General features: G+C 38.4%; 1 protein-coding gene across 1 annotated transcript; it reads right to left on the reverse strand.

The window, feature by feature from the left end:
* Nucleotides 1-22,797: 22,797 nt before the first annotated feature.
* Nucleotides 22,798-24,431, reverse strand: LOC149212350 (type IV inositol polyphosphate 5-phosphatase 7-like). Its single transcript, XM_089388649.1, has 2 exons — nucleotides 24,337-24,431; nucleotides 22,798-23,416 (listed from the first exon to the last, which is right to left on the reverse strand). Exons 1-2 carry the CDS (start codon nucleotides 24,429-24,431, stop codon nucleotides 22,798-22,800), a joined length of 714 nt encoding a protein of 237 aa, XP_089244775.1.
* Between the last annotated feature and the right edge of the window lie 495 nt (nucleotides 24,432-24,926).

The following is a 24,926-nucleotide window of genomic DNA, read 5'->3' on the forward strand; positions in this document are numbered from 1 at the left end:
TCGCTTACAATAATCTTTGGGTTTCCATGTAGCTTTTGAATTGTTTCCATAAATGCAGTAGAAACTATACTGGCTTTAAATGGATACGATAATGCACAAAAGTGTGCATACTTTGTAAGTCTATCAGCTACCACCATGATGACACTCTTTCCTTCGAACTTTGGTAAATCTGTGATAAAATCCATTGAAACCTCCTCCCAACATTGGCTTGGAATGGATAAAGGTTGTAATAGACATGGGGTCTTAATTGTTTCAACTTTATTTTGTTGGCCAACCAAATATTTTGCCACAAACATTTGAATATCCAATTTAAGGCCATTCCAAAAAAAATTCCTTCTTAACCCTATGGTAAGTTTTTAAAAATCTTGAGTGCCCTCCTAAGGGAGAAGTGCGCATTTCCATAAGAATATTTTGTTTGACTTGGGAATTCTTACATAGGTATAAGCGATCTTTGTACCATAACGAATCATTTTTCCAGCTAAATGTATCAGATGTACTAGGATCTTGTTATAACTTTTGAATGAGTGCCCACACTTCTTCGTCATTCTTCCATTCATCCCTTGCTTCATTTATCCAATCTAGTTGGATAATAGAAATGGCACACAAAAATGCTTCCACATCCTCATCCTTTTTTGAGAGTGCATCAACCACAACATTTTGCTTCCCTTTTTTGTAGATGATTTCAAAGTCATAACCCAACATCTTTGTGACCCATTTTTGTTGCTCTTCAGAGGATAATCTTTGTTCTAAAAAGTATTTAAGACTATCATGATCCGTTTTTACCTTGAAGTGTGTTTCCATTAGGTAGGGTCACCATTTCTTAAGTGCATGTAGTTTTGTCCACATTTCCTTTTCATAAATAGCTTTGTGTAAATATTTTCCTTTGATTGGACGACTTTTGAAAGCAATGGGTCTTTCATATTGCATTAAAACAACACCATTTCCATTTCCTAAAGCATCACATTCCACAATATAGGTTTTTGTGAAGTCCAACGTAACTAGGACCGGTGCTTGGCACATTGCCTCTTTAAGATGTTCGAAGGCCTTTGTTGCTTTTGAAGTCCATGCAAATGCATCTTTCTTCAATAAGGTTGTTAGAGGTGTTGCTATTCTCCCATAATTCTTAACAAACTTGCGATAATACCCTGTCAACCTGAGAAATGCTGGTAGATGCTTTATGGATGTAGGGATTTTCCATTTCTTAATGGCTTTCATTTTGCTAGGGTCTACCTTAACACCTTCATGAGATACAATATGACCCATATATTCCACCTCTTGTACTCCAAAGAAACATTTGGAGATTTTTGCATATAATTGTTTCTCATCCAATAGTTTGATGAGTAAATCAAGGAGCAGTTGTTGAACAAGGAAGAGGAGTTGTTGTTGTGAGAAGAGGGTTTCTGAACGAAAATCCAGTATTGTTACTCACGGGTAAATCCGAGTATTAAGAAACCTGCTAGCATGACAGATTCAGACTAGGAGGAGTTGGTGCCCGAGCTCTTAGTACCATCAGGTTATGCCTAGCGGATGAAGTTCTCTTCAACATTGTTGAAGTGTTGAAGAGAGTACATCAAGAGGTTTATGGGAAAAATGGAAAAATTTTATATGACAAAATCATTAACCAATAGAATTTATTTAAAAAGACAATTGTATAGTCTTCGGATGAAGGAGGGTACAAAAGTCGCAGAACATTTAAATGTTTTTAATACACTTATATGCCAATTGTCAAATATGGAAGTTAAAATTCAGGAAGAAGACAAAGCTATAACCTTCTTATGTTCTCTGCCCAAGTCGTGGGACCACTTCGTAACTTCAATCAGTTTGAGCACTGTTGATTCTTTGAAATTTGAATCAGCTATGGGAGCTCTCTTATCTGAAGAAGTACGGAGGAAATCCAGTACTGAAACAACCGCACCATAAGCCATGATAGCTAGAGGACGATCAAAGGAGAGAGGAGAAAAAACAAGGGGGTCTTCCAGATCAAAATCAAAAGGAAAGAAGTGTAAGGCAAAATGTTGGCACTGCAATAAATTTGGACACCTCAAGAAAGACTGTTGGAAACGAAAAGAGTCTAATAATCCAAAGAAGGAAGCAAATCAGGTTGATTCAGGTATGATAGATGAAGTTTTATCTACTGAAGAATTATATATGATAAATGAAACTTTACTTGTATGTAATGTCTCTCAGGATTTTGAAAGTTGGCTATTAGACTCTGGTGCTTCTCATCACATGTGTCCACATAGAAATTGGTTTACTTCATAAGAAGTTGTAAATGGTAGTTCTGTGTTTATGGGTAATAACGTATCATGTCAGACTGTTGGGATGGGAAATATCAGTATTAAAATTTATGATAATACAGTTAGAACATTAACTAGTGTTAGACATGTACCTGAATTAAAGAAAAAATTGATTTCTTTGGGACTGTTGGATTCAGATGGTTATAAGTTTATAGGTCAGAATGGAGTGTTGAAAGTCTCTAAAGGCGCCCTAGTTGTTATGAAAGCAGAAAAGGTCGGGAATATTTACAGACTCAAAGGAAGTACTCAGGTCAATGAAGCAGCGATTGTGTCAGAGAAAGAAGAAGAAGGTACTCGCCTATGGCATCAGCAAATAGGTCACATGAGCGAGAAAGATCTTTAGGTACTGATGAACCGTAAATTACGTCCTGATTTGAAATCCTTTAAGTTGGATTTTTGTAAACATTGTGTGTATGGAAAACAGTGTAAACAGAGGTTTAAAACTCGAAGGCATAATAGTAAAGAAATTTTGGACTATATTCATTCTGATCTGTGAGGACCATCTCCTGTTGTATCATATGGAGATGCTTTATATTTTTTAACATTTATTGATGATTTCTCCCATAAAGTTTAGGTCTTTATGTTGAAAAAGAAAGCTGATGTATTCAATGTCTTTAAACAATTTAAAGCAATGGTAGAAAAAAGAACTGGCAAATCAATTAAATGTTTAAGAACTGACAATGGTGGTGAATTTACTTCTCTATAATTTGAACAATACTATAAAGATGAAGGAATTGTTAGACACAAAATTGTTGTTTATACTCCTCAGCAAAATGGTGTTGTTGAACGTATGAATCAGACTCTTATGGAAAGAGCCAGAAGCATAATCAGCAACGCTAACCTGCAAAAGGAGTTGTGGGCAGAAGCTGTATCTACTGCTTGTTATTTATTTAACAGATCACCTTCAGTAGAAATTAATTGTAAAATTCATGAAGAAGTTTGGTCAATTCAGTCTTGTGATTATTCACATTTAAGGACATTTGGTTGTGATTCCTATGCTCTTATTCCTAAAAATCAACATTCAAAATTAGATCCAAAATCGAAATGTTATGTCTTTGTTGGGTATGACTATGCGGTGAAAGGATATAGGTTGTGGGATGCTACGTCGCGAAAGATAGTCATTAGTAGAGATGTAACATTCGATGAATCTTCTCTTTTAAAATCAAGTGTTGAAAGAATTGAACAGGAACAAGTATCGCCAAATCAACAAATTCAATTGGAGGCTAGACCTTTTTTTGAAATTCGAAAGGAATGAGAGACTTTTGGAGGAAAAGTTGTTGATGATACAAAGGAAACTATTGAAGTTTCTGAACCAGTTCAGGAACCAGTGACTCTAAGAAGGTCTACAAGGGAAAGAAAAACTCCCAAAAGATATAAAGATTCTACTTCATCTTTTGTTTTGATTACTGAAGATGGGGAACCTTCTTGTTATCAGGAAGTAGTAGAAGATATGGATAGCGAAAAATGGAAAACAACTAGGGAAGAAGAAATTGATTCCTTAGCCAAGAACAATACCTGGGATCTTGTAGAACTTCCTGAAGGGAGAAGTGTTGTTGGATGCAAATGGGTCTTCAAATTGAAACGAAAAGTTGATGGAAGTTGTTATGAAACCAGCTCACAAAAAGATAGAAAAGAGAGATCCACGCCTTAGAATTCAGCCTCTTCGAGGGGGCAACCTCCTTTACATTACATAAATGAACAATTCTTGGATGATACAAATGAAAATACCTCCTTTCTATATATAGGAGTCTAAGGAGTCACAATATAATCAAGCCGACCTAACAATAATATTATAGGGCACAAAAATAACAATAGAGGGATTCTATGGGGCACAATAATAACAATATGGGGGTAATGGGCACAACAATATAAATAAGGGGTATAACTACAATAGTAATGGGGTAATCACTAGTATTATAGGGACCCAACATGCCCCTCTCCTTCAAAAAAGTGTTGTCCTCAACGCTTGAGTAGTTCTGGATACTTCTGCATAAAATTCTCATCCTCCCATGTGGAATCTTCAGCGGATAAGTTCTTCCACTTGATAAGATACTCTGAAATTGATCGATTTCGTAGCTGTCGAGTTCTTGTTTCTGTGACTGCTTCCGGTTCCAATATAATTTTTCCTTCCTCGTCAAGTTCTGGCAATATTGTTTGAACTGGGAGCTTGTCGCCTATAACCTTCTTTAAACATGAAACATGGAAAACTGGGTGCAATCGAGAAGCTGCAGGAAGCTCCAATTTGTATGCCATAGTACCAATCTTTTGCAACACCTTGTACGGACCATAATACTTTGGTGATAATTTATTATCCTTCTTAGCTTGCTTGAGGGACATTTGCTTATATGGTTGTAGCCGTAGGAATACCCAATCACCTACATCAAAACTTCTTTCACTGCGATGTTGATCTGCCTGTTGTTTCATTCTATTTTGTGCCAACACGAGGTTATCCTTTAAGAGTTGGAGGACTTGTTGTTGATGTTCGATGTGATGTTCCACTGCCTGAACCTTAGAATTTTCTCTTAAATATGATGTGATGGATGGTGGTTGATACCCATAAAGTGCCATAAATGGGGTCATTTTTGTTGCTGTATGGAAGGAAGTGTTATACCACCATTCAGCCAGAGGCAACCATTTGACCCATTGTGTCTGTTTATCAGATACAAAGCAACGAAGATATCCTTCCAAACATTTGTTTACTATCTCAGTTTGCCCATCAGATTGAGGATGATAAGATGAGCTATGAGCTAACTGAGTACCAAGACAAGAAAATAATTCTGTCCAAAAATTTCCAGTGAAAATGGGATCTCTGTCACTTACAATAATCTTTGGGTTTCCATGTAGCTTTTGAATTGTTTCCATAAATGCAGTAGAAACTGTACTGGCTTTAAATGGATGTGATAATGCACAAAAGTGTGCATACTTGGTAAGTCTGTCAACTACCACCATGATGACACTCTTTCCCTCAGACTTGGGTAAACCTGTGATAAAATCCATTGAAACCTCCTCCCAACGTTGGCTTGGAATGGATAAAGGTTGTAATAGACCCGGTGTCTTAATTGTTTCAACTTTATTTTGTTGGCAAACCAAACATTCCGCCACAAACTTTTGAATATCTGATTTAAGGCCATCCCAAAAAAATTCCTTCTTAACCCTGTGGTAAGTTTTTAAAAATCCTGAGTGCCCTCCTAAGGGAGAAGTGTGCAATTCCATAAGAATCTTTTGTTTTAGCTGGGAATTCTTACAGAGGTATAAGCGATCTTTGTACCATAACGAATCATTTTTCCAGCTAAATGTATCAGACGTACTGGAATCTTGTTGTAGCTTTCGAATAAGTGCCCACACTTCTTCGTCATTCTTCCATTCCTCCCTTGCTTCGTTTATCCAATCTGGTTGGATAATAGAAATGGCGCACAACAATGCTTCCACATCCTCATCCTTTCTTGAGAGTGCATCTGCCACCACATTTTGCTTCCCTTTTTTGTAGATGATTTCAAAGTCATAACCCAACATCTTTGTGACCCACTTTTGTTGCTCTTCAGAGGATAATCTTTGTTCTAAAAAGTATTTAAGGCTATCATGATCCGTTTTTACCTTGAAGTGTCTTCCCATTAGGTAGGGTCGCCATTTCTTAAGTGCATGGAGTATTGCCAACATTTCCTTCTCATAAATAGCTTTGCTTAAAAACTTTCCCTTGATTGGACGACTTTCAAAAGCAATGGGTCTTTCATCTTGCATTAGAACAGCACCAATTCCATTTCCTGAAGCATCACATTCCACAATAAAGGTTTTTGTGAAGTCCGGTGTAGCTAAGACCGGTGCTTGGCACATTGCCTCTTTAAGATGTTCAAAGGCCTTTGTTGCTTCCGGAGTCCATGAAAATGCATCTTTCTTCAATAATGTTGTTAGAGGTGCTGCTATTCTCCCATAATTCTTAACAAACTTGCGATAATACCCTGTCAACCCAAGAAATCCTCGCAGATGCTTTATGGATGTGGGGATTTTCCATTCCTTAATGGCTTTAATTTTGCTAGGGTCTACCTTAACTCCTTCATGAGATACAATATGACCCAAATATTCCACCTCCTGGACTCCAAAGAAACATTTGGATCTTTTTGCATATAATTGTTTCTCCTCCAATAGTTGTAGCACCCTGTCAACATGTTCAACATGATCCTTCCAAGACTTGCTGTAGATTAGTATATCATCAAAAAATACTAACACAAATTTTCTAAGGAATGGTTTGAAAATTGAATTCATCAAACCTTGAAATGTTGAAGGTGCATTGGTAAGGCCAAAAGGCATGACCAAAAATTCATAATGACCCTCATGAGTTCTAAATGCCGTTTTTGGAATGTCTTCAATCTTCATTCTGATTTGATGATATCCTGAACGAAGATCCAACTTGGTGAAGTAAATTGATCCATGCAATTCATCCAGTAATTCATCAATGACAGGAATGGGGAACTTATCTTTAATAGTGAGCTTGTTGAGCTCCCTATAATCCGGACACATGCGCCATGATCCATCCTTCTTGTGCACCAATACTACTGGAGCAGAGAAAGAACTTTGACTCGGTTGAATTATACCAGCCTCTAGCATTTCTGCAACCATACGTTCAATTTCACTTTTTTGGACATAGGGATATCTGTACGGCCTGATGTTTGGAGGAACACTTCCTGGAATCAGATGAATAGCATGATCATGATCACGCATAGGTGGGAGACCTTTGGGAGTCTCAAATACCTTGGAATGATTGTCCAGGACTTTTTGGAGATCTGGAGAAATAGATGATTCCAATGTGGAAACATCTAGCGAACATAATTGTGCAATTACACCTCTTTGCTCCTTTTTTAGAAGCTTTGTCATACCATTAGAGCTGATTATCTTTCCTGGTTTCCCTGCAATACCCCTTAATTCAACTTCCTTTCCTTCCACAGAAAATTTCATGAAAAGTTCTTGAAAATTAAAAGCTATTGTACCCAAGGATTGTAGCCATTGGACTCCTAGTACAACATCAGCACCTCCCATTGGAATGGAAAGCATTGGGCTAGTCAATACATATTCTCCCATGGATAGCTTGATATTATGGCACTTTCCAGAGCAATTTATTGTTCCTCCATTTGCAATCATCACTTGACACTCTGGTGCTGGATATAGGAAGCAATTCAATTCTTTTGCTACCCTACAATGAATAAAATTGTGGGTGCTTCCTGAATCAATCAACACTATTACCTTTTTCTTCTTGATTTGTCCTTCTATCTTGATGGTTTGAGGAGTGGTAATTCCCGCCAATGCATTACAAGATATGGTCGGATTTATTTGTTCTTCATCTAGGCTTTGTTCCTGGAATATATCCTCTTCTTTTGACCTTTCTTGCTCCTTTTCTTCTTCCTCTTCACAATCTATGTAGAATAATTTCTTCTCAGCACACTTATGACCTTTTGTGTATTTGCTATCACAATTGTAACAAAGCCCTTTTGCTCTTTTTTCTTCCAATTGTTGTGGTGTCAACCTTGTAGGTTGTGGAAGACTATGGGCAACAACACTTCCATCTTTATAGTTGTGAATGGTATGCTTCCTAGTTGCCATAATTTTGCTTTCCATTTTTCTTGCTAACCTGAATGCCTTCTCTAATGAATCAGGTTCCCAAAGGCGCACATCATGTTGGATATTATCCTTTAAAGACCCTATGAACACATCAATCCTATGCTCCTCTGGAATATCTTTTACCCTTATGTTCAATTTTTGGAACTCCTCAATGTGCTCCATTATTGAACCCTTTTGTTTGAGACTTATCAATTGGCTAAAAAAAGTGTTGCTTTTTGTATCCTCATAATGTGCTATCAATTCTTCCGTAAAAATTGCCCAAGTGATAAATTGTTTACGAGAACAAAGCCATTGATACCATACAAACTGATTTGGTTCCAAATATAAAGTTGCCATACGTACCTTTTGTGTGTTTTGCACATTATTGAGATCGAAGAATTGCTCCATCTGTAATATCCATGTGGCGGGATCCTTGCCATCAAACTTCCTCATATCGATTTTTGGAACATGGTGAGTCTTCGATCCAACATTAGAGTCTATGGAATCATGATTAACATTTCTTTTGTTCTCATCATGAGTTTCCTTTACTACCTTTTCACCATTAGTGACCCTTTCTTGTAGCAACTTCTTTAATTCATCCATCTTATCATCCATGCCATCAATTTTAGCGTCCATGCCATCAATTTTAGCATCAATCTTAGCTTCCATGCCATCCATCTTAGCTTCCATTCCCTTTATCTTAGATTCCACGCCATTTACCTTAGATTCCATGCCACTTATCTTAGCTTCTGTTAGCTTTTGTGAGCGTGACATTTGTTGCACTTGTTCTTGTAATTTTGATATATCATGTAGCATTTCTTCCTCTTCTTCATGAGTCATGCTAGAGCTTTCAGGTTCCTTACTAGGTGTTTGCATTTTCTTTCCTCGGGGCATCAGTTACCGATAATAATGCTTTACTATGCCCTTTGAATTCCGTTAAACCAAGCTTACACAAAATTAAAAAAAAAAAACTACACACCTTTTTTCACTTTATAGAAGCCTGATATTGAATCTGATGTATCTCTGTAATTTCGGATCATCCAATTCTGAAATTGCTACCTGTAGTAGCCTTCTGCGTCCTCTTTCCAATGCCACAAGTCTGATCCAAATTGGATTCTCCAAGGAAGAGTTATGTGAAATCTCCCACAGTGACTTGCTTTTAGACTGGTTCAGTAGAGCGAACTTGTACGACGTGCCACGAGTCACTGTTTCAACCTTTGAATCTGAAACATACACACAAGAAACTACAGTCCGTCCTCTTTCTGTACCTTTTTACGAAATTTCAATCCGATCCTCAGAGAGAGAGTTATGACGATTTTCCCCAGGTCACCTGTTTTGAATGTAATTCAGGAGTCTGCAAAAAGACCAACTTCCTCAGATCATATCTCCGAAAATATTGCGCAAAAAGCTCTGAAATTCGGACCCAAGGTTCAGCGCCAATTCTTCTCAAATGGGTTTTTTTTGCGACTTCTGAAACGTCACAGAAAAAAAGTTATAGCGAAAATGCCACGATGACCTGTTTGGAGCAGCGAAACCCTAGAATCCAAAGCTCTGATACCAAATGTTATGAAACCAGCTCACAAAAAGATAGAAAAGAGAGATCCACGCCTTAGAATTCAGCCTCTTCGAGGGGGCAACCTCCTTTACATTACATAAATGAACAATTCTTGGATGATACAAATGAAAATACCTCCTTTCTATATATAGGAGTCTAAGTGGTCCCAATACAATCAAAGCCTACATAACAATAATATTGTAGGGCACAACAATAACAATAGTGGGCTTCTATGTGGCACAATAGTAACAATATGGGCACTACATGGGTACATCAATATAAATAAGGGGTATAACTACAATAGTAATGGGGTAATCACTAGTATTATAGGGACCCAACAGAAGTATCAAAAGGTATAAGGCGAGGTTGGTAGCAAAAGGGTATTCTCAAGTTGAAGGTATTGACTTTCATGAGATTTTTTCACCAGTTGTAAAACTTCTTTCTATTCGTATTGTGTTGGCACTAACTACATTACTTAACCTTGAGTTAGAACAGTTAGATGTTAAAACAACTTTTCTACATGGTGATTTGGATGAAGAGATATATATGGAACAACCAAAAGGTTTTGTACAAGGTCGCAGTAGAAGATTAGTTTGCAAGCTCAGGAAATCATTGTATGGCCTGAGGCAGTCTCCCAAGCAATGGTACAAGAAGTTTGACTCCTTCATGGTGAGCCAAAAATTTATTAGAAGTGAGTATGATCATTGTGTATACTTCAGGAGTTTCAGTCGCATATTCATTATCTTAGTTTTGTATGTTGACGATATGCTTATTGCAAGCAAAGCATGGATGAGATCAACAGGTTAAAGGCTCATCTCTTTAGGACGTTTGATATGAAGGATCTTGGAGCAACAAAACATATCTTGGGCATGGAGATACATAGAGACAAGAAAAATGGTAAGCTTTGGTTATCACAACAGAAGTATGTGGAAAGAGTACTTGAAAAGTTCGATATGAACAATGTGAAAGCTGTTAATGTTCCATTAGCTTCCCACTTTAAGCTTTCTTCGGTTTTGAGTCCTAGTACTGATGAAGAAAAGCAGTATTTGTCTCATGTACCATATGCAAATGTTGTAGGCAACTTAATGTATGCGATGGCATCTACAAGATCTGACATTTCACATGTAGTTTGATAAAAATGGCAATGTTTGTATTAATGAAAATAAAACCCACTGGTCATCTCTACGAAAGAGACTCTGAACCAGGAGAGTCTAGCTCTGCAGAACGCTCTACATTGTTCATTGTTAAATAGAATACATGGTTTTAGGGAAGTTAGAATAACATCCGAAGAAATAGAAACTAATTCCTATCCTGAGGCTACGTGAACCAACTCTACCTATTCTAGGATATTCTCCATTATCTTCAACACTCCCCCTTAATGGAGAATGGGTTCACATATATGCCTAACATCTCCCTAAACATTTGAAATTTTACTTTTCCAAGGGGCTTAGTGAAAATGTCTGCAACATTATCACATGTATTACAATATTCCAGATGAATTTCTTTAGATTGCACTTTCTCCCTTACAAAATGGAATTGAGTATCAATATGTTTTGTGTTTTTGTGAAACACCGGATTGTTGGCCAGCTTGATTGAACTTTGATTGTCACATTTGATTGTTGTTGCGACTGTCTGTTCTTCCCCAACATCCTGGAGAAGTCTCTGCAACCAAACTGCCTCGCACGTTGCTGCACACATGGCTTGATACTTTGCTTCTGCTGAGGACAAGGAGACTGTGTTTTGCTTCTTGCTGCTCCAAGTGATCACCTCAGATCCAAGACTGAATGCATACCCTATTATAGATCTGCGATAATCTACATTTCCTGTCCAATTTGAATCTGCAAATCCTGCTAGTCTAACATCAGAAGAGTCAGTGTAAATAATTCCATAATCTACAGTACCTTGTAGATACCTTAAAACATTCTTCGTTGCATTCCAATGGCTTTCAAGTGGCTTAGACATAAATTGGCTTAACACACTGACTGCATAAGCCAAATCAGGTCTAGTGGTGGTTAGGTAGATCAGACTCCCAACCAGCTATCTGTAAAGTGTTGCATCCGCTGCTTTTGAGCCATCCTCACACTGCAATTTGATGTTCTGCTGCAATGGTACTGGTGCCGGCTTACACTGATCCATTCTAAACTTTTCTAACAGGCCTTTGACATACTTTGCTTGAGACAGAAATGTTTGACCTGAATCTCTCCAGATCTCGAGACCTAAACAGTATCTGAGTTCACCAAGATGCTTCATCTCAAACATCTATGACATCTGCTGCTTGATTTCATCAATTAGATATATAGCATCACCTATAATTATCAAATCATCTACATATAATGAAATCAGCACTACGCACCCTTGTTCATCTTTCATGGTGTAAAGATTAGGGTCATTCTTACTTCTATTGTAGCCAGCTTGCAGAAAAAATGAATCAATTTTCTCATACCATGACCTGGGAGCTTGTTTTAGTCCATAGAGTGCTTTCTTCAACCTACAGACTAAATGTTATTTTCCCTTCTAGACAAACCCTTCCGGTTGCTCTAAATAAACCTCTTCTTTCAGTTCCCCATTCAGAAATGCAAACTTTACATCTAGTTGGAGCATTATGCAATGTTTTTAAGTACCTAAAGCAATTAAAATTATGATAGTGTTCAATTTAGCTACAGGGGCGAAGGTTTCCTCATAATCTATCCCTTCTTTTTGTGTGTACCCCTTTGCAACCAGCCTAGCTTTCAGTTTTTCTATAGTTCCATCTGCATTAATTTTCGGTTTATATAACCATTTGCAACCTATGACCTGTTTTCCTCTAGTGAGTTCTACCAATTCCCAAGTGTTGTTTATGATTATTGAATCATATTCCTGTTCCATGGCTATTTTCCATTCATTACTTTCATTTGCTTCTTCATAACTAGACGGTTCAACAACATTCATCATACTAGTTATAAATGCATTTTCCTATATCTTGCAGGCATTTGAGCTTTCCTACCTGATCTCTTGAGTGGTGGGGTGGTGGTTTCAAACCTTTTTTCTTCCTCCTGTTGTTGTTGCTATTGCTGTTGTTGCTGTTGCTGCTACTGTCGCTGCTGTTGTTCATCCTCTGCCTTTGTTTGCTGCTGATCCTGATTGTTCTCTGCATCCTCTTCTTCAAAGTACAGAATGTCCCATCCATCATAGTGCTCATCAGTTTCTTCACTATCCTGCTCATGGAATTTAACATCTCTACTAACAAAGATCTTGTGAGTAGAGGGATTAAATAATCTGTATGCTTTATATGATGAACAATACCTTATAAAAGTACATTTGATGGCTTTTGAGTCTAATTTTCTTCTATCTTCCTCTGGTATGTGGGCAAATGCTTTACATCCAAATATTCTTAAGTGTTTTACTGTAGGCTTATATCCATACAAAGCTTCAAAAGGAGTTTTAAACTCAAGACTTCTTGTAGGACTTCTAATTTTTAAATAAACCGCAGTACTTACTGCTTCAGCCCAAAAACCATTTGAAAGATTCTTACCTTTTAGCATGCTTCTCGCATTCTTCCTTTCTGTTACTCCATTCTACTGTGGAGTATGGGGTGCTGTAAACTGCTGCAAAATTCCATGATATTTACAATATCTGATGATCCAGATTTAAACAGGAATGCAACAAATTACAGAGATAACCATAAACACAGAGATGTAGCGGAAATAATACTTCATTTCATTAATGTAAAATACTGAAATATTCTTACAAACATAAATGGAAATAAACCAGTTAGGGCGATGGTAGCTTATCTCTGAGAAGAGATGTGACGACTATATGCCTCTGAACTGTGTTACAATGAGGCTCGAAGGCCTATTTATTTTTGAGAACAGTGGAAAACCCTTTACATCCCAAAACCTAACCCTAGAAGATGAAATGCCAAATTGTGGGCCCTGTTTGGGTAAATTGGTACATCAATTTCCCGAGGTCGTAACTTTGGCACCCGATCTCCGTTTGACGCGTACAATAGCTCGTTAGAAATATCTATCCGAGAACTATAAATTTGGGAAGAGCAACATCGGTCCATAAACCCATGTTGCTCCCAGTTTTCCCAAAAAACATCGTTTAGGGCCTCAAAACGGCTCCGAAAGTTCAGGACCCGAAAAACTGCTAAAAATAGTAAGTTGTGCTACAATTAAGGAAACTGAAAAAGCTGAGAGAAACAATGGTGGGGGTCCAAGTGGAATTGGCAGGTGGCCACCAATATCCACCTGAATCATTCATCCTCTCTTTGGAAGCAATGGTCCCCATTACATTGAGTTCCTCCATGAGATGAGGAAACTTCTGCTGAACTTGGTCCCTGCTGAGCCACTTGCCCTGGTGAAGGAGTTGGCCTGCTTTGACAACTCGATACAGTTCGATATTCTGTTGGCGAGTGTGCTTGATCTGTGTGTCCATGATCCGATAAGTTGCAGCTTGTTCCATGCAATCTGGATTTAATTATGTGGGTGTGAGCTGTTCTGTAATGTCGGATGTGTCTAATAATGGTAGAAAGTATGGCCGAAGGCGGTACACATTGAACACTTGGTGCAGGCGAAGGAATGGAGGAATGATATGCTCCAAAGCATTATTTCCCACAGCCTTAGTAATGGTCTAAGGACCATGTCGGCATGGTCGTAGCTTCTGATGGGCTCTTGTAAGGCGTTCTTTCTGCAGATGCAACCAGAGTTTGTTGCCCACCTGAAGCTTGTGTGGTACCCTTGTGGGTGAGGAGAAGTTGTTCCTGTGTTCTATCATGACTGTATCCCTTTGCTACTGCTGCTGCCATTGTGTGGAGGAACCCTTCGCGGGGGTCATGGATGTGGCAACGAACTTCCCCTTACTTTGGGAGCGAACCAGACAGAAAATAAATTTCCTAGTCTGTGAGATGAGCTTGCTACCTTTCTTGGCAATGATCAAAGAGGTGGCAGTAGGTCGGGCTACCTCTGGTATCTTGTATAATGAATTACACAAAGAAATAATGACAGCACGAGGCCTTGACTCATACACAGCATGTCGCCTCCACAAGTATGGCTAGTTTAATAGTACATCACAAACATCCAGAGGTGTAACATCACATAATACCTCATTTCTGAAAGGCTTGACGCTGTAGGGAAGGCGACACTGTTGGCGAACTTTGAGATTTCGTCCTTCATGAAGCCACCCGATACTATACAGGTGCGGGTGTGGTGTAGTCGGTAGTCCCAACCGCTTCACGACCTCTGCTGAAATGAGGTTCTTTTGGCTGCCATTGTCGACAATGAATTGCAGTGGCGAACCCTTCACCCACATCTGTGAGTGGAAAAGGCGTTTCCCCTCCTCTGGATCTTCAGGTTCATTCTTTTGGATCTTGGCGGTGACAACAGTGACGTTGGGCTCCGCATCAATGATATGTTTCCCTTTGTCATTCCCCTTGTAGGATTCTGACTCAGGGTTGGAACATGCACCTGATTCTAAAGCCTTCAACTCGGCCACCAGTGACTGCTTGGTCCGACACTCACTTGTGTTATGAGTGGGACTCTTGTGGAACTCACACCACTTCCCTGTGTCCTTCTTTGAATTCCTGGTGTTGTCTTGGGTCACACCACTTTGGCTTTGTCCTTTGGTCTTCGGATTCGCAAATCCAAAGTCTCGCTTCTTCTGTTTGAACTTTTGGTCGATTTTGACAGCGTATCGGTACGTCGTGCCAAGCAAGGAGATGTTCAAGAACTCCATCTCTTCCTGGATGTATCTGTGTAGGTAGCCGCGGTATTTGAGTACCAAATGTAACTCAGAGTCCTTGATACCCAACTGTGTGCGAAGGGTCCGAAAACTGGTTGTGAACTTTGGCACATCTTGGTCCCTTCCCTACCGCAGTGTGGTCCTTTTGATGTATTTGTCCTCATAGCTTTTGATAGGGTAGTACTGATCCTTGACGGCATCCCGGAATGAATCCCAAGTGGGTGCGGCTGAAAATAGTGAGCTCGTACTTTCATTCTTCTGCTTGCAGTGGGTTTCCCACCAGTCCTTGACGCGGGGAGCTACTTTGAGAAGAGCGAAAATAATCTTTTCCCGACTCAAAAATTCATGAACAGAAAAATACCCATCTAGCAGATTTAACCATTTATCTACGACATCTGCGTCTATCTGACCTTCGAATATGGGGATTTCAAAATTAACTTGTACCTTAAACGGTGTGGTGTTTCCAGAGTAGCTGTTGGAAGCCGATGCGTCGCTTTTGGGTAGCTGCTTAAGGATCTGCACAAAGCTGTCCATCATCGCGTTCCTTTGTCGCTCAAGGGCTTCTTCAAGCAAGATTTTGATAGGATCTCCTGTCCCCTTGTCTTTCTTCTCATCTGCCATGGGAGGCCGTCAGGATTTTCGAGGCTGGTCTTGTAAAGGTTCGACCGGTTCAAGCCCTAACTCCTTATATTCTGACCTCGTTGGGGATCTGCAAAGAAAAACAGAGAAAAAACAGACCGCTCTGATACCACTGATCCGAATTTAAACAAGAACGCAAAAAATTACAGAGATAACCATAAACATAAAGATGCAACAGAAATACTACTTCATTTCATTAATGTAAAATACTGAAATATGCTTACAAACAGAAATGGAAATAAACTAGTTAGGGCGATGGTAGCTTATCTCCGAGAAGAGATGTGGCAGCTACATGCCTCTGAACTGTGTTACAATGAGGCTCAAAGGCCTATTTATTGTTGAGAAACAATGGAAAACCCTTTACATCCCAAAACCTAACCCTAGAAGATGAAACACCAAATTGTGGGCCATTTTCGAGTAAATTGGTACATCAATTTCCCGGGGTCGTAACTTTGGCACCTGATCTCCATTTGACGCGTACAATAGCTCATTAGGAAGATCTATCTGAGAACTATAACTTTAGGAAGAGAAAAATTGGCCCTTGCTCTTGGTCCATGGACCCATGTTGCTCTCAGTTTTCCCAAAAAAAGTCGTTTAGGGCCTCAAAACAGCTCCGGAAGTTCAGGACCCGAAAAACTGCTAAAAATAGTAAGTTGTGCTACAATTAAGGAAACTGAAAAAGTTGAGAGAAACAATGGTGGGGGTCCAAGTGGACTTGGTAGGTGGCCACCAATATCCACCTGGATCATCTAATCAGCTCATATTTCCTATATTCTCCCCCTTGATCAGAATAGAGAATTTTTATTTGTTTCCCTGTTTGTCTTTCAATCATATTTTTAAACTACTTAAAGTATTCGAATGTATGACTCTTCCTACTTAAGAAATACACCCAAGAAAACTTCGTACAGTCATCAATAAACAGTAGGAAATACACTTCACCTCCTAATGATTTTGTCTGCATGGGACCACATAGGTCTGTGTGCACTAACTCCAGTATATCCCTCTGTTTCTATTCTACTCTAATAGGGAATTCTTCTCTATGCATTTTCCCTAAAGTACAAGCATCGCAATCATTATGTACTTGCTTTAGCAGAGGAAGATCTCTTACCATTTATTTCCTCTGTAGTAAAAACAAATCATTGTAATTGATGTGGCCGAATCTCTGGTGCCAAAGCTCTTCTATAGTCAGGCTCACTGCTATCAGTGCTCGAACCGATGCAGGTCTCACATCCAACTTGTATAGTCCTCTTGTTCGGATTCTTGTAGCAATTGTCTTCATTCCATCTAGCAGATCCTTAATGTAACAGTTAGATTTTAAAAATTCAACTTTCAAATCTTGATATGTAATCATTGGTACAGAAATCAAGTTCTTTGTTATGCCAGGCACATACATTACATTGTAAATTTGTTTAATATTACCATCAGGTAGAATGACAGAAACTTTCCCACATCCTTTGATTTGATGACTTTTGTCATCTCCTAGGTAAATCTGTGCGCCTTCGTTGATCTCTTTAAAATCCTCCAGCTAGTGCTTGTTCCTTGTCATGTGTGTTGATGCTCCTGAATCTACATACTAGATGTCTGCATCAACATTTTCATCACGATCTGTCATTAACAACCTCAAATTCTGCATCTGATCACTGTTCGCGAGATGACCTGTATGTCTCTTTGGCTTCTGTTGTTCTTCATGATACTTCTTTTTCCTACATTCCCTAGCAATATGACCCAATTTTCCACAATAAAAACATTTAGTTTCAGAGTAGTTTTTATTCGGATGCATACCTTGGGTCAGATTTGGCCGTTTATGTGAACTTGCTCCGTTTTGCTGTTGTGGACCTCCTTTCCCTTTGTAGAAGTTCTTCCTCGCCACCAATGCAAGATCGGCACTCTGGGGCTTCAGAGTCAATCTCCTCTCTTCTTCCTGCATTAGTATACATGTCAGCTCTTCAAAATGCGAGATCTTCTCTCTGGCATTGATCCCAGTGATGAACATCTGATAATCATCAGTGACACCATTCATTGTAATGGTCACAAGATCTGTATCGTCCATTGTATGACCAATATCTAATAATTTGGTTTTCAGATCCTTGATCCTTGCTACGAATGAAGCAATCATTTCATTCTCCTCCATCTTCATGGACAGAATCTTACTCTTGAGGAACAGAAGACGATTTGAATTTTTGATCTCGTACAATTCCTTTAGAATTCCCCAGATCTCGTTAGCTGACTTACCTTCTCTGATATGTGGTATAATACAGTCTTTCACTGACATCTTTAACATTGTCCTTGCTCTGCTTTCTCGTTTCTCCCAATCTGGGACCGATGCTGATCCAGCCGCGGGCCTCGGCTCATCCCCATTCACAATCTGCCAAGCACTCTGCGCTTCTAGCAAAGTCTGCATCTTAAACTTCCAATTTGCATAATTGGAACCATCGAGCTTGTTATGCTCGTTCATGCATGCTTCAAATATGTTGTTATTCATCTTGGCGATTTAGAAAAAAAATTTCGATAGGTAAAAGATGTTAAATTTACCCCAGATTTGTGACAAAGACAGATCACTGTTGTTAGATCTCGCAACACACGTGCAAATCTCCGTGGCTTTCTTCTCAGCCTCCAGACAACCTCCTATTGTCAGCTACAACCTTTTTCTTGGCTTCCCCCCTCAGCTTCTCTGACAGCTATAGACTTGTTCTTGGCTCCCTTTGCAATTTCTTTGATTTACACGATTGTCGCAGATATTTGCCCAATATCCGAGACTAGTCGCAACCATCGTAGAAATACACCAATTTTCAGAGACTAATCGCAACTGTACACTGGAAAAATGCGACGATCGAAAAAATGAAATTTTCGAGAAGTGTAGTAGTATATCGTCACATCTATCCACTCAAAACCTGCGACGATTTCGGTTCAAAGAACCACCCACTAGCCAACGTATAGGTTCCTCAGCCCTGACGCTCTCATACAATGATAAAAAATGACAATGTTTGTATTAGTGAAAATAAAACCCATGATGCAGGAGCATCAAGGCCAATTTTCATTTTTTCAATATGTAATAAAGGGGGGTGTGATATTTTAATTGTTTTATTAATTAATTTGTTATTTTCAAATAAAATAGGAGATAAACTATAAAAGTGAGGATTTTGTAAATATTCTTTTACTAATTAAAAGGATATGAGAGAAAATAGAATTAGGTAGAAATTTTAGGAAGTAGAAATGCTATGTATGGGACTTAGTTGAGTCCACACCAAAAATATATTTAAATTAGATTTAGTTTCAAGATTTTAGGGATAAAATATAGATTGTAGGGGTGTTGAGATATTCGAGGACTTTGTTGAGTGATTAAAGGGATTTGAACCTAAATTGGTTCAATTCAATTTGTATAAATTATCAAGCCTCAAAGGCGTTGAGATGAGTGAGATTGAGAGGGAGAGTGTGAGTAGAGGGCAGGAGTTTCTATTTGGAAGCCTTCGGGCAGATTGTAAAAGGGCCAACAATTGGGAAATCAGGTCAAGTAAGGAGGCTATTATGTAAGTACTGTATATTTATGCAGAATTTGATTTCTGGAGTTTACACCTTTATTGAGTTTGTGTTTCAATGAATAAGATCAATGGGATTATGAATCATGTTGTTGAAGTTGGATACGAGGAAGAGTAACTCGATGTGCTTGAAATTACATCGACTCTGTGTGAAACCTGAAATACATAATCGTTGATTGTTATGAATGTTGAATCTTGGCATGAGTGGGTATTTTCCAATGTATTTGGGCCGCAGTTTGGTGTTAAAACCCGTGCATAAAGCTCTGTCTGTCGGGCTTGTTGGTTACTTATAAAAGCTTGTGTTACTCAACATAATCGATAGTGAATCAATTGCATTTATCGCTATTGACTTAGGGTGTTGAAGCCATAAAAACTGAATTCAGCTTAGAGACTGACGGAATTAACGAATGTTGATTCTCTGAAACCCATATTGAATTTATCACTGCGTCATTCTCTCAATGGAAACCGAGAGTTCCAACTTTGATTCATGCTGGAAGAAACGCGGTTCTGATTGTGGAAGATCGATTTGTATCCGATCCATGCTACCACGTGAAGGAATGATTTGTTTGTAAAGAAATTGACATCGATTTGTGTTAAAATCCAGTACATGATAATCGATAACTCAATGTTGATTATTTAACATGCTCAATATGTGAAATCGATATCAGGAAAACAGTGTTTGCAGGAGTGACAGTGTTGAATTGAGAAACAGAGTTTGCAGGAGCGATGGGAATTCTGAGCTGAATTAAATTTCATTAATCGACTTATTGATTAATCCAAACATCAGGTTGCATACAGAGAAGGAAGCAGCGATCGAAACTTAGTTGATTGCATCTGGTCGAAGATCTGATTGGTAGCGCAGAGGTTACAGGTATGTGAGTTAAAGTTTGTTGAATTAAAGGGGGATGCGTTGGGATTCAATGTACTGTTAATGTGGAGGCTGAGAGCGATGGAGTTTCCACACAATTTATTATGATTTTAAACCATATATTGAAAAGCTTCCGCATGCAAATAGTAGTGTGTGAGTTGAATTTGCCAGGTATTGAGGTTTTTATTTGGAAAAATGCTGAAATGCATTTTTATATGCATAGTATTTAGAAATTCTGGGTTTGCAGGGTTGGCCCTGCATCAACCCATTGGTCAGCTCTACGAAAGAGAGTCTGAACCAAGAGAGTCTGGCTCTGCAGAACGCTCTATATTGTTCATCAACATTACACATTAAATAGAATACATGGTTTTAGGGAAGTTAGAATAACATCCAAAGAAATAGAAACTAATTTCTATCCTGAGGCTACGTGAACCAACTCTACCTATTCTAGGATATTCTCCATTATCTTCAACACAGTTGGAGTTGTTAGCAGATTCATGGCAAATCCAGGTGAAGAACATTGGCGAGCAGTGAAATGGGTGCTTCGGTATTTGAAAGGCACAAGTGATCATCGCGTCATTTTTAATGGCAGTGAAGGATGAGTCTGCAGATATGTGGATGCTAATTATGTAGGTGATTTGGACAAAATGAGATCTACTACAGGTTATGTCTTTACTCTTGCAGGTGGAGCAATTAGTTGGATGTCAAAGCTTCAAGAAACAGTTGCGTTGTCCACTACTGAAGCAGAGTATATAGCTACTTCAGATGCCAGTAAAGAAGCAATCTGGTTAAAGGGTCTACTTGATGAGATTGGAAGGACGCAGGAGAGAGTGAATGTATTATGTGACAGTCATAGTGCTATTCACTTGGCTACAAATCTAGCTTATCACAACAAGACCAAGCACATTGATGTAAGGTATCATTTTCTGGGACATGTGATCGATGGCGGAAAAGTAGCTCTCAAGAAGGTCCATCCAAAGGAGAATTGTGCAAACATATTCACGAAGCCAGATACAGTAGAGAAGCTGCGATGGTGTTTAGCGTCTCTTGGCTTGCAAAAGAGATGATGAATGGGCATGGGCAAGGGATTAGGAAAATTGTTGTCAAGGTGGGGTTTGTTAGAATTTGACAACTAATTATGTAAATATTGTATTAGTTACTACGAAGCTAGTTTTATACTGAAACAATAGTTATGTAACAGAGGAGGCTCTTATAAAACTGATGAATGCCTGAACTATTGTAATCATGGAGAATCATTCTTAATCAAATAAGAATCCGATCCCTTGCCCCATGGATGTTTCCTTGACGCACTGTCAAGGTTTTACCACGTACAATCTTGTGTTTTACTTGTGTGTTTGTATTTAGTTTCCATTCAGTTTTAAATTTCATTTCTTTCTTGTTTTAAAGAACTGCTCAAATCAACATGGGTCAAAAATGAAGAATGAAGACTAACTTATGTTCAGCTTATTATAAACTATCCCAGAATGACGTCGCTCAAGCAAGAGGACAAATTATGTTTCAAACAGAGAATAGACTCAATCCCTATGTTTCACCATTATCAAATTTCAGCTAAAGTTAAATTCAATTAAATTCAACCAAAATACCATACCTAAAGTCGCGAGCATCTGGTACGTGGGACAACTCTGATTCCATCACTACAGGCTTGATATTATCTGGATTTCAATTCAACAAGCTTTTTTTCATGATTGTAAACAAAATGCAGTGCAACGCATCCCTAGTAAATCAAATCAAAGGCTGGGAGAAAACTTGTGCATTTTTCGAGTATTCCGAAACACCTGTAAAATAAAATTGTGCATATTATCTAGTGGAAGCATTTTGTTCAATACCATAAATTTTTTTCTTGAAAATGAACACTCGTTATCTAGGCAGCTCTTTCGTCTCCTAGACAAGGATTTGCGGTTGTCTGCAGATTTATATGTAGTCTCAGTGAAAAGTGCAAACATATTAATGACAAAAACTCATTTGTTTGGACTTATGTTAACTAAAATATGAGTAGAGTGTTGTTGCTACTGCATATCTTCTTACATTTGGCTCTAGAGATTAAATCCCCAGGTTAATGGAAATTCATAAAATTTTCTTTCTCGCCAGAGGTCAAATGAGAAATAAAAAACAGAAACTCGTCTGATCGAGCAACATGCTAATAGAGATGGAACCCTGAAAGAAAGTGTAATCCAAGTAATTATCAGGCAAAAAGGGTCAGAGAGTTTCCATAATAGATAATGAGATTAAGTAGTCCTTTGCAGAGCTTTTGACATTGTACTGTGACATGCAGCATGAGGTGATGTTGTATAGCCTGTTAGGACACTGCTTTATGCAAATTTATCCTAGGATTTTACAGAATTATTTTAGTAAAAAATGGACCAGTGTTTAGTCATGTGGTTGGAAAATGGATTTCTTTTTGTAAATTAGTGAACAGACACTTAAAAAATAAAAGTAAACTTGCAGAAAAAGTATGCAAATAATTGTCGGGCCTGAAGCATTAGAAACAAAAATGTAGTGCAAAGAATATTTTTTTCTCACCTTGTTGCCAAGGTAACCCATCAGCCCACGTCCAACGCATGAAACTTTCAAATTTCATAAATGTTGTTTCAAATCGCTACGTACCAAAATACAGAGAAAAATGCCAACCATCTGCTTGCTAGCTGCTAAATAGTACTTCTCCTTGCTTGAATTAAACTTGTTATTCATCCGATTTGAGTCGAAGTTTTCTGACAATGGACTACTTAACATTGGAGAGTGGAAAACAGTAGAGGGAGACCATCCTTCACTCAAAGCATACTCGTCTTCTGATGAAACTAACATAAAAGAGGAACTGGAATCTACTCTATGAAATGATCTTCCTGGGAAGAGATGGTCAGCAAGGCTACATTTCTGTTCTAGCTTTTTTGGGTCATTTGTAGCTTCATAGTGTGGCTTAGAAAAGATGTTCAATTCCAGAAAAGGCTTCCTGATCGAAAAAAATGAACTTTTACGCTCTTTGGAGCATTCGCAATCTGAGTCCAAACAATTAACGGCCTCTGGAATTTCTGCAAACTGTTCCCTACAATGTGATAAGCACCTGCATTGATTTCTATTCTTGCTTGTGCCTGAATTGTTCAGTGTTTGGTGAATAAGGGTCAGACGTTTGGCAGCATGACCATTGTTCTCTGACCCTAAAATGTTTCCTGCATTTAAAGGCACAATTTCTTGAAACCTGGGAAAATCCACGTACAGACAGCATATTGTTAGACTTTTGACATAGCTGTGGAAATCATAATTAAAACTATCAAGTTTCAACGTCCAATTTCATTCTGAAATTATAAGAGTTTTAACTGATATCCTTTTATTCATAAAAATCACAAAATTCAAATGTATAAAACATTTTCAAGGCTTTGTTCATCTTGATGGTTTTGATGTGACGAGGGGAGTTTGTTGATACCCAAAATGTAGATGTCTGTTGGATCTGATATTTACAACCATTCATCCAAATTCAGGCCATTGCAGAGCCCTTTACCTCCCAGATTCCATGTTCCCACAAATGCCCTGCTTCGCAAACATACAGTCGCCTATTTAGTTCATTAAAGAAGTTGGTTTTTGATATGAACAACCATTGTTGAAATCAGAATTCAAACACATTTTCAAACACCATTATTCTGCGTTCAATACTTCCAAGAGAAGTAGCCCATCACAGAAATGGGTTCTCATATTTGAGCATCAAGATGAGATGGGTATTCTTATAGTCAAAATTCTGGACAAATGGTAACAATAGAATGATTTGATAGTGCAGAACATTTAAAAGCGTGATTTTTAACAGCCTCATTTCTGTCAGCATTCGTTATCTGTATGATGGTTATTTGATACAAGCACATAGCAGATAGGAGAGAGTGATTTTCCTCTGAAAAAAACTACGTCTGTTTTTATATTAATCGAATACATTTTCATGATATTATGTTTGGGGCAAAAATGAAGAATGAAGACTAACTTATGTTCAGCTTATGCTTTATTATAAAATATTTCAGAATGACTTCGCACAAGGACAAATTATGTTTCAAACGGACAATAGACTCAATCCCTATGTTTCACCATGATCAAATTTCAAGTTAAATTCAATTAAATTCAACGAAAATACCATACCTAAAGTCACGAACATCTGCGACTTGGGAAAACACTGATTCCATTGCTACAGGCTTGAAATTATATGGATTTCTATTCAACATGCTTTCTGTCATGATTGTAAACACCGAGATAAAAACCAGTGTAACACATTCGTAGTAAATCAAATCAAAGGCTGGAAGGAAACTTGTGCATTTTGCAAGTATTCTGAAATACCTGTATAATTAAATTGGGCATGTTATCTTGTTGAAGGATTTTCTTCAGTACTAGTAAAGCTTTTCCTTGAAAACGAAGACTCATTATCTGGGCAGTTATTTTAGATCAGCGGATATCACACTTCAGATCAACAAGTGAAAGTATCACACATGATCAGGCAGAGCAGGGCAAAAGGGTAGACGAGAGTTGGCAGGAACGCCTAACGTAATGAGTCATAGATAATGAACTCATAGAGTGAAGATGGAACTCATCTCCAGCGTACTGTTGGCCGCGAATGTAATGATGAGTTAGTTATTATTTCTCATATCAACAAGTCACTCTTCAGCCGTTCACGCAGCAGCTCCAGCGCTTCCCCCGCCCACTGCAAACTGGAGCACTTGCGCAAGTCCATAAAT

Source organism: Pinus tabuliformis, chromosome 1_1 (genome assembly GCF_031772625.1).
Source record: "Pinus tabuliformis cultivar Carrire ecotype Pingquan chromosome 1_1, CPIR1, whole genome shotgun sequence".
Classification (NCBI taxonomy): Eukaryota; Viridiplantae; Streptophyta; class Pinopsida; order Pinales; family Pinaceae; genus Pinus; species Pinus tabuliformis.

What these genes read in the sequence shown, in the direction of transcription:
- LOC149212350 (XM_089388649.1), bottom strand. Translation starts at nt 24,431, where the DNA reads ATGACAGAAAGCATGTTGAATAGAAATCCATATAATTTCAAGCCTGTA. An exon ending in GCAGATGTTCGTGACTTTAG is followed by an intron (nt 23,417 to 24,336) that starts GTATGGTATTTT and finishes GGATTTTCCCAG; the next exon opens with GTTTCAAGAAATTGTGCCTT.